Genomic DNA, 9772 nt, shown 5'->3' with positions numbered 1-9772 from the left:
TTCTAATGTGTGTGTGGGTGGCATTATTCGGTAACACTTTATAATAATGTTCCTTAGTAAAGACTCAGTAAATAATTAACTAATAATGAATAAAACATTAACAAATGTTTTTATTATTAACTAAGCTTTATTAATGCTTTATAAAATATCTACAAATGATATCTGCAAGATTTTACACACCTTATAACACAGTATTTTATTCATTTACAAGCAACTTGTAAATGTTTGATAAATATAAAATATTAACATAACATTTCCTAGTCATTTACAAGCATTTGTTTACATTTCCTAGTCATTTACAAACATTTGTTAATGTTTTGTTCATCAATAGTTAATTATTTATTAAGTCTTTATAATGCTTTTTTGCATCCATTATTCTAAAGTGTTACCCATTATTCTAATGTGTGTGTGTGTGGCGTTATTCTAATGTGTGTGTGTGTGTGTGTGTGTATGGCGTTATTCTAGTGTGTGTGTGTGTGTGTGTGTGTGTGTGCGCAGGTGACTTAGTGGCGGGGTGTGCTTGCGATACTGCTGCTGGTGTGTGTGGCATTATTCTAATGTGTGTGTGTGTGTGTGTGTGTGTGTGTGTGTGTGTGTGTGTGTGTGCAGGTGACCCCGGTGCAGGGTGTGCTTGCCGTCTTCCTGATGGTGTGTGTGGCATTATTCTAATAATAATAATAATAATAGCCTACCAACGTGGTGTTTGTAGCACTTCCATTCCGTATTAGTCGGTGATACCTGGCGCGTCTTACCAGTGCCAAATTGGGGGGTAAACTTCCTTAGAGCTCCATTCATGTCCTGTCTGCTATCGCGGACACTTCTACGGTTATCCTTACACGTCTTTGGCATGGTTCAGTTCAAACATTATTAGCTAGTGTAGTCCATTACAGTTATCGCATATAATCCATAGGCCTACCGCTTGAAAACAGAACTTCTGGGTGAACGACATTTGTTCATTGTTCTACTTTGACCCTGGATGGATGGATGGATGGATGGATGGATGGATGGATGGATGGACGGAAGGATAGATAGATACTTCGATAGATAGATAGATAGGCCTAAATATATAGATATATAGATAGATAGGCCTAGATAATATCGGATTTTATCACATTTTTATCATTTAATCCACATCAAAGGCACTCTATGGGAATACTGAACAATTAATTATCCATAAATGATATACCCTTTGAAAGTGTGTTTTCTCTACTTTATATGAAAGTAACTTGTAATTGAAACTTTTCATTTCTTTTCAAGTTATTTGACATTATTTAAAATATGACCAAAATGTCAATTTTTCCTTAGAATTCCGACCTATTCAATACAATTTCTGGTAGCTAGAGGGTTAAGGTGTTGCTTAAACATGGCCAGTGAAGGGGCATTCTGGATGTGGTCGGGCAGATTGTTCCAAAGAATGGGAGCAGCAACATGGAAGGCTCTGTCACTATTCTAGTGTGTGTGTGTGTGTGTGTGTGTGTGTGTGTGTGTGTGTGTGTGTGTGTGTGTGTGTGTGTGTGTGTGTGTGTGTGTGTGTGTGTGTGTGTGTGTGTGTGTGTGTGTGTGTGTGTGTGTGTGTGTGTGTGCAGGTGACTCTCGTGCTGGGTGTGCTTGCGGTCTTCCTCCTGGTGTGTGTGGCGTTATTCTAATGTGTGTGTGTGTGTGTGTGTGTGTGCAGGTGACCCCGGTGCAGGGTGTGCTTGCCGTCTTCCTGATGGTGTGTGTGGCATTATTCTAATGTGTGTGTGTGTGTGTGTGTGTGTGTGCAGGTGACCCCCGTGCTGGGTGTGCTTGCAGTCTTCCTCCTGGTGTGTGTGTGGCGTTATTCTAATGTGTGTGTGTGTGTGTGCAGGTGACCCCCGTGCTGGGTGTGCTTGCAGTCTTCCTCCTGGTGTGTGTGGTGAAGGAGCCTAAGCGGGGGGCCATCGAGGCGCGGCCAGAACACACTCTCCACCGCACCAGCTGGCTGCAAGACATGCAGGCACTCTGCAAGAAGTAAGTAGTGTGTGTGTGTTTGTTAGGGGTGTGTGTGTGAGTGTGTGTGTGTGTAATGAGTGTAGTGTGTGTGTGTGTATAACGAGTGTAGTGTGTGTGTTTGTAATGAGTGTAGTGTGTGTGTGTGTGTGTGCAATAAGTCTTGTGTGTGTGTGTGTGTGTGTGTGTGTGTGTAGTGTGTGTGTGTGTGTGTGTAGTGTGTGTGTGTGTGTATAACGAGTGTAGTGTGTGTGTTTGTAATGAGTGTAGTGTGGGTGTGTGTGTAATGAGTGTAGTGTGTGTGTGTGTGTGTGTGTGTGTGTGTGTGTGTGTATATAACGAGTGTAGTGTGTGTGTGTGTGTGTGTGTGTGTGTGATGACTTTATAATGTGTGTGTGTGTGTGTAATGAGTGTAGTGTGTGTGTGTGTGTGTGTGTGTGTGTGTGTGTGTGTGTGTGTGTGTGTGTGTGTGTGTGTGTGTGTGTGTGTGTGTGTGTGTGTGTGTGTGTGTGTAATGAGTATTCAAACATGTCTACGACTTTATTTACTGCATGTGAGTCAATGTTATTTTAGTGGTAGCACACGTCAGGGTGGTGCAACCGCAGCTAATGCCACTGTTACATGGGTTGCATTTTTTGTTTGTTTTTAGTGGATAATCTAAGAAACGTATTCAGGTCAAGTCAAGTCAGATTTTATTGTCAGTTTCTTCATATGTCCAGGTCATACAAGGAAATTGAAATCACATTTTCTCTCTATACCATGAAAGGACATAGACATACACAGGACTGACATTTACAGACTGACATCAAGTGCAAGACAGGACAGTGATGTACATTAATTACCAATTGCAAATAATAGACCCGTCGTTGACCCGTGTATGAGTGTATAACGTGTACAGTGTGTGTGAATATTTAACTAACCATTTCCAGTCTAAACACAATTTTGACAAATGAGGTAGTTACTCTGCTTTGTAGGGCAGTATATGTGTATAATATAGGCCCTGCCGTGGCCATCTGGTAGGGCACTCGCCTGCCATGCGGCTGACCCGGGTTCGATTTCAGGCCCAGGTCCTTTGCCGACCCCTCCCTATCTCTTTCCCAATTCACTTACTGTCCCAATAAAAAAAAAACCAATAAAATAAAAGAATGTGTATAATATGTCTCTAATCTGTGTGTGTGTGTGTGTGTAGTGCCAGCTTCATGCTGTCCACTATGGGCTTCACGGCGGTGGCGTTCGTGACGGGCTCCCTTGCTCTCTGGGCTCCTGCGTTCCTCTATCGAGCGGCCATCTTTAACGGGGAGAGGCCACCCTGCACTGGAGAGAGCTGCGGCAACAACGACAGGTACGCTCCAGACAGAGTGTGTGCGTGTGTGCGTGTGAGTGTGTGTGTGTGTGTGTGTGTGTGTGTGTGTGTGTTGCTCTGTCGAACAGCAACTGGAGACTCCTGCAATAATGCAGACCTGTGTGTGTGTGTGTGTGTGTGTACGCGCATACGCGCGTGTCGGTATCATCACGTGTGTGACAGGCATCCTGGACATATGTACTGTATATAATGTGTGTGTGTGTGTGTGTGTGTGTGTGTGTGTGTGTGTGTGTGTGTGTGTGTGTGTGTGTGTGTGTGTGTGTGTGTGTGTGTGTGTGTGTGTGTGTGTGTGCGCAGCCTGTATTTCGGCCTGATCACGTGTGTGACGGGCATCCTGGGCGTGGCGAGTGGCGTGGAGATCAGCCGGCGTCTGAAGGTGGTGACTGCTAGAGCCGACCCCCTGGTCTGTGCTGCCGGCCTCCTGTTGGCCGCCCCCTTCCTCTTCCTCGCCGTCTCATTCGCACAGGCCTCCACTATCGCCACCTACGTGAGTACACACACACACACACACACACAAGCCACCGTCTCATTCGCACAGGCCTCCACCATCGCCACCTACGTGAGTACACACACATGCTTATATACATACACACACATATGCACGCACACACACACCACGGTCTCATTCGCACAGGCCTCCACCATCGCCACCTACGTGAGCACACACACACACACACACACACACACACACACACACACACACACCACGTCTCACTCTCACAGGCTTCCACCATCGCCACTTACTGTACGTGAGTAGTACACACACACACACACACACACTTCCTGTTTCAAGCAGAATCATTCACTCAGGCATCTAGTATAGCTACTTATATGATTACACTCTCACACACTCTCTCTCTCTCTCTCTCTTTCTCTCTCCCTCACATGCACACGCAGACATTTTGATTTTGATACTCCTAATCTTAAATCGTTTGTATGTGTGTTGCAGGTGTTCATCTTTCTGGGAGAGACGTTCCTGTCCATGAACTGGGCTATCGTAGCAGACATACTACTGGTAAACACACACACACACACTCACTGGGCCACTAATTAATTATATGTAATATTTGTACACACATGGGAAATAGGGGATACAAGAAGCAGAACACTGTAAGCCTTTTTTTGTTCTTTTTTTATTAATTTTTTTTTTTTTACAAAATTTCAAGATTTTCCAGAACAACATGTACCCATGCTGTTTTGCCATTTCCCCAAATAATCCCTTTAACCCTTTGATGAGTTGCGTAACATTGGCCCTGGCGCCTGGAGCTGCATGACTCAACATTCTGGGTCATGAGATTTGAGACATTAGCTGTGTATATATGGCGCTTTTTTCGCCGATCGGAATAGATCTGATCCGATTTGTCTGATTGGAATGAAGTGTATACATTACATTGACCTCGAACGTTCGAATACCTGCCACTCGTGGTTACCAGGGACAGTGGTTAGCAACAGGCCGGGCTATATGGTTGAAACTGCGATAAACATGAAAGTATCGCTTGCTTTATTTATAATTTTAGTCTTTCTGAAAGTGCAGCGGGAAGCGACACTGCTGTACTTAATCTTGCGCTTATGGGCAAGTGCGTAACAGCGGCACTCCGACGTGCTGTTGTCACCAGTTCACTTAAAACACCTCACAAACAAGAAAGAAGTCTGTGGATGAGAGTACGAAGCCAGGGTTGGTGGGAGAAAGTTGTTCTGCAGGAATTCAGCGACCAATATGGTGTTAAAATGTTAGGATAACCAGTGCTTCATTTATTAAAATATGTGACACGATTGCGTCACAAACAACCAAGTGGAATAGAGTGTATACATGGACCATCTGATCGGACTACACCACCTCTTCTAGTCCGATTAGAATTCTGATCCGATCAAAGAAATCTAGTCCGATCGGGCCGTATACAAGGGAATTCCTGATCGGAGTAGAAAAATATCCCTATTCTAATCGGATCAGAAGTGCCCATGTATACATACCTAATTTTATTAAAAATCTTGGTACGTTAAAACTGAATGAACACATTCTAATGCAAGATGAACGTCTTAGCTTCTGAAGCACATAAAAAGTTAACCGCTAAGATATTTGGGTTTTTATAGGCTGAGGGCAACTTTTCTTTAAAAAGGGCTTAGGCATTCAGCAGCCTTCTTGGCAGGTGCTTTAGGCGTCAATGGGTTAACAAACAACTCTTTCGAACATGTGTTTAGTATGTGTTTAATTTTCCATTGTTTGAGTGTTGTTTTCCATCATTCCATCCATCGTATGACATTCACTCACTTAACTGGTGACCATAAGGTGTATCAATCATGTATGCCATTTTACATCTGTATGTAACCCCTAGTGTGTATGTCTGTGTGTGTGTATGTGCGTGTGTGTGCTTTTTTTTTCTCAGTACGTGGTGGTCCCAACTCGTCGCTCCACAGCCTCAGCGTTCCAGATCGTCATCTCACACCTTCTGGGAGACGCAGGCAGCCCCTACCTGATAGGAGTGGTAAGAACACACACACACACACACACACACACACCCTCACTCACACACATTGCCAGAAGCCTTTGTAATTAATTTCAGAGATCGCTGGTGCTAGGCTAGCACAAATTAATGACCGTTTGGTAGTCTGTCACCAAACTGGTATTATGCCCAGTCCACAGAGCACCAGAAGTAAAGCAAATCAGTTAACTATCCATATCAATGTCATCAATTATATTTTACAGGTTACCCAACCTTGTATCTATATGCAGCCAGCAGCGTTTGTGTTTGACACACTGTTTTCAGGATCTTCCAGTGGAAAGTTGTCAAAACTTTTCTGTGTCCACGGTTGAAATTGCTGTATGCAGAATGATTCACCATGCTACAACGTTGGTCCATCAATCCATCCAAGTGAAATGATTACATCAGAATGAAATGTAAAATTCAGCTGCTGCTGGAAAAAAAAGCCCTCAGCATGTGACGATTCATTCCATATACGTTTAGTTTCATTTCAAGCAGTATTCTATCAACACAGACGCCTCTATCTATAGACTGGCATAATAACTGATTTGATTCTTCTGCTTTGGGGATTGGGTAAGGCTGTTTTTAGTGGCAGGCTACCAAAGGGTTTTTCACTTGCGCTAGCCCCGCACCAGCAGCCTCTGCAATTACAACTGCTTGGAATATTTTTTTTAAATCCTGTCATTGCTGCGGTTGTCAACATCATGTTTGTCTCTGTCTATGGCAGTGGTTCCCAAACTTTTTCAGAGAGCAACCCCTTTTGGACTGAAGACTATTTTCGCGACCCTGCTTTTATGCCATGTGACATGGCCCAGGTCCCTTTTTGTCCGCGACCACCTTACAGTACCTCCACAGACGTCAAGTAAAATAGCAGCATGTCTAATGTGTGTGCGTGCGTGTGCGTGCGTGCGTGTGCGTGCGTGCGTGTGCGTGTGTGTGTGTGTGTGTGTGTGTGTGTTTAATGTGTTTAATGTGTGTGTGTAGGTGTCGGACACTTTAAAGAGGGAGGACTCCTACATGTGGGCGTTCCGGTCGCTTCAGATCTCGCTACTGATTTGCTCCTTCGTGGCTGTGGGGGGCGGGGCTGCCTTCTTGGCCACCGCCCTCTTTGTGGAAAAAGACAAACAAATCGCAGAAAGCTACACACCCTCAGGTCAGTGTGTGTGCGCGTGTGTGTGTGTGTGTGTGTGCGCGTGTGTGTGTGTGTGTAAGACAGAGAGAGATGTGTCTCCCTCATAGAGAGAGAGAGAGAGAGAGAGAGAGAGAGAGAGAGAGAGAGAGAGAGAGGAGAGAGAGGAGAGAGAGAGAGAGAGAGAGAGAGAGAGAGAGAGAGAGAGAGAGAGAGAGAGAGAGAGAATTCGCATAGAGCTTAATTCCCTCAGAGTATGCACCGTAGGTATGAAAAGATTCTTTCTCTTTTTTTAAACATTTTTTGGGGGGGCTTTTCGGCCTTGAATATTACAGGATGGTGTGAAAGATGACAGGATTGGGAGAGAGAGACTGGGCAGGGCCAGGAAATGACCCTGACCGGACTCGAACCGGGGTCCCCGTGGGCAATGTAAGCCCAAATGTGGGGGGCTTAGCGCGCTGCGCCACATCGCCACAGCGCCCCCTGCACACTTGCCTGCTTATGGCCTCGGGATGACATCACCGATGCCTGACAGAAGTCTAATGCAATATCTTGCAAAAGCTCAATTCTAATGACATTTTCTCATTTGCAATCTGGATAGTGAATGAAGAACAGTTTCCCAAAAGTTGTTGTTGCTAGGCTGATAGCGGGGAAACGCGAGGCCACAAGTGCAGGCCGACGACGGGAGTACGCATATTGGAATGCACCCTGTGTGTGTGTGTGTGTGTGTGTGTGTGTGTGTGTGTGTGTGTGTGTGTGTGTGTGTGTGTGTGTGTGTGTGTGTGTGTGTGTGTGGGTGTGGGTGTGTGTGTGTGATGTGTTGTGCAGTGTCTCCACGTCCTGACGGCTGTTGTTTGTTTTGATTGACAGACGACGCTCCGATCGTGGTGCCCAAGAGGGGGCGCTCCACCAAGGTCCCGGTTTCCAGCGTGCTGATTTGACCAGAGCGCCGTGGGAGGGGCCAATCTCCGCTGAGAGAGACGAGTCCTCATTGGAGAATAGCTCGGACCCCCTTAAAAGCTCTCAGCCAATGGCACACCAGGACTCGTACAGCCCTAATCTGACTGGACTGTGGCTGGCCAATGGGAACGTGTGTGTATTTATCTGCGAGCTGTGATTGGTGGATTTTGCAGTTTTATGCTAATGACCCCGGCAGGGGGCATCGAAGCTAAGCATCATGGGATATGAGGTCCACCGCCGACTGGGACGCAATGGAGAATACGTGTGTGTGTGTGTGTGTGTGTGTGTGTGTGTGTGTGTGTGTGTGTGTGTGTGTGTGTGTGTGTGTGTGTGTGTGTGTGTGTGTGTGTGTGTGTGTGTGTGTGTGTGTGTGAGAGAGAGAGAGAGTTTAGGTTTCAATCAGAGGGAGTATGTTTTTATTTTATTTTTATTTTTAATTTTTTTGAGTTTGAGTGAGACATAGGTAGAGAGGTGTGTGTGTGAGAGAGAGACTCTAACAAGCAGTGTGTGTGTGTGTGTGTGTGCAGGTGTGTGTTTGCGTGCGTGGGTGTGTGACTTTTGACGGTTATTTTTTTTAGACAGGGAGTGGTGTGTGGGAGAGACAAACTTTTAGAAAGGGTTGTTGTGACCTGGTTTCAGTGGGTGTGTGTGTGTGTGTGTGTGTGTGTGTGTGTGTGTGTGTGCGTGCATGTGCGTGTGTGTGCGTGTGTGTGCGTGTGCGTGTGCGTGCGTGTGCGTGCGCGTGCGTGCGCGCGCGTGTGTGTGTGTGTGTGTGTGTGTGTGTGTGTGTGTTTGAGAGAGACTATGTGTTTAACTCTCTATGTGTTTCTAGACTGACGCTAAATACAGTATAATATTCCTCTAATATTTTAAAGAGTACCATACAGCTGCACACACAAACACACATTAACTTTTAAATCCTTTTACTGTGGGTGAGCAAAGACCAATGGAGTGTGAGTTGAATTCTGGTGTGTGTGTTTGTGTGTCTGTGTGTGTGTGCGTGTGTGTGTGTGTGTACGTGCGCCCGTACGTGTGTGTATGTGCGCATCAGAGTGTTAGGAGCCAGTGTGTCTGAGTAAAGGGTTTAATTATTATCTTTTGTAATGAGGACGGCACTGATTAATTGGTTAATTGAATAACTGTTTTAATTTGTTCAGTTGTAAAGTGGACTAAGTCAATCCCACCACAGGCCTGTTCTGTTGCTTTTGTAAAGAGTCTTTTGTACATTAAAGAAGACACAATCTGCTCCAACCAACACTGTCTCTTGTTGCCTCTTTCAATGTGTCTGCGTGTGTGAGTGCGCGTGTGTGTGTGTGTGAGAGTGAGGTTGTGTGTGTGTGTGTATGAGAGAGAGATTTAATGGTAAAATGTATAATTTCCATCCAGTAGAAATGCCTTACTCATCACAACGGTGACTTCTGAGCACACACACGGACGCATCTAACACGCACAGTGCACAGAAGCATCTCTTAGACAAACAGGAAACCGCGGTCAGGTCAGTGGTGTTATGCATGTTATATTGGCTCATTGACACAGGTGGTAACATTGAGCAGAAGACACCCATACACACACACTTCACACGACATACAGCGTGCCCACACACACTTGAAACAGAGCACACACACACAGTTTGTACAGCACACACATACACACTCCACACAACAAACGCACTGTGGAGTTTGGGTGGCCACACACACAGGCCTGAGAGTACGGATAACAAATGGCGGATCTCAGGAATCTATCGTGACTGACGAGTGTGTATGTTTGTGAGGCCATCTTGTGTATTAGCGAGGAGTATCCTTCTACGTCTACAAGAGCCAATTTGCAGGTAAGATAGAAACTGTGTGTGTGTGTGTGTGTGTGTGTGTG

The 9772-nt window shown here is 45.4% G+C and overlaps 1 protein-coding gene across 2 annotated transcripts in view; it reads left to right on the top strand.

Annotated features, from left to right (window-relative positions):
* The window catches only part of spns1 (SPNS lysolipid transporter 1, lysophospholipid), a 17914-nt gene extending 9335 nt beyond the window's left edge, over window positions 1-8579 (top strand). For both annotated transcript variants that reach the window (XM_063220650.1, XM_063220648.1), the window contains exons 7-13: window positions 1850-1992; window positions 3161-3313; window positions 3632-3821; window positions 4284-4349; window positions 5719-5817; window positions 6799-6967; window positions 7814-8579. In XM_063220650.1, the coding sequence (XP_063076720.1) occupies window positions 1850-1992; window positions 3161-3313; window positions 3632-3821; window positions 4284-4349; window positions 5719-5817; window positions 6799-6967; window positions 7814-7884 (891 nt within the window). In that variant the 3' untranslated portion in view covers window positions 7885-8579. The remainder of the gene's footprint in view (window positions 1-1849; window positions 1993-3160; window positions 3314-3631; window positions 3822-4283; window positions 4350-5718; window positions 5818-6798; window positions 6968-7813) is intronic.
* The last annotated feature ends 1193 nt before the right edge of the window (window positions 8580-9772 follow it).

Source organism: Engraulis encrasicolus, chromosome 17, assembly GCF_034702125.1.
Source record: "Engraulis encrasicolus isolate BLACKSEA-1 chromosome 17, IST_EnEncr_1.0, whole genome shotgun sequence".
NCBI classification, from domain to species: Eukaryota; Metazoa; Chordata; class Actinopteri; order Clupeiformes; family Engraulidae; genus Engraulis; species Engraulis encrasicolus.
Note: the sequence above shows the minus strand (reverse complement) of the source record. Positions and strands in the feature narration are given on the sequence as shown.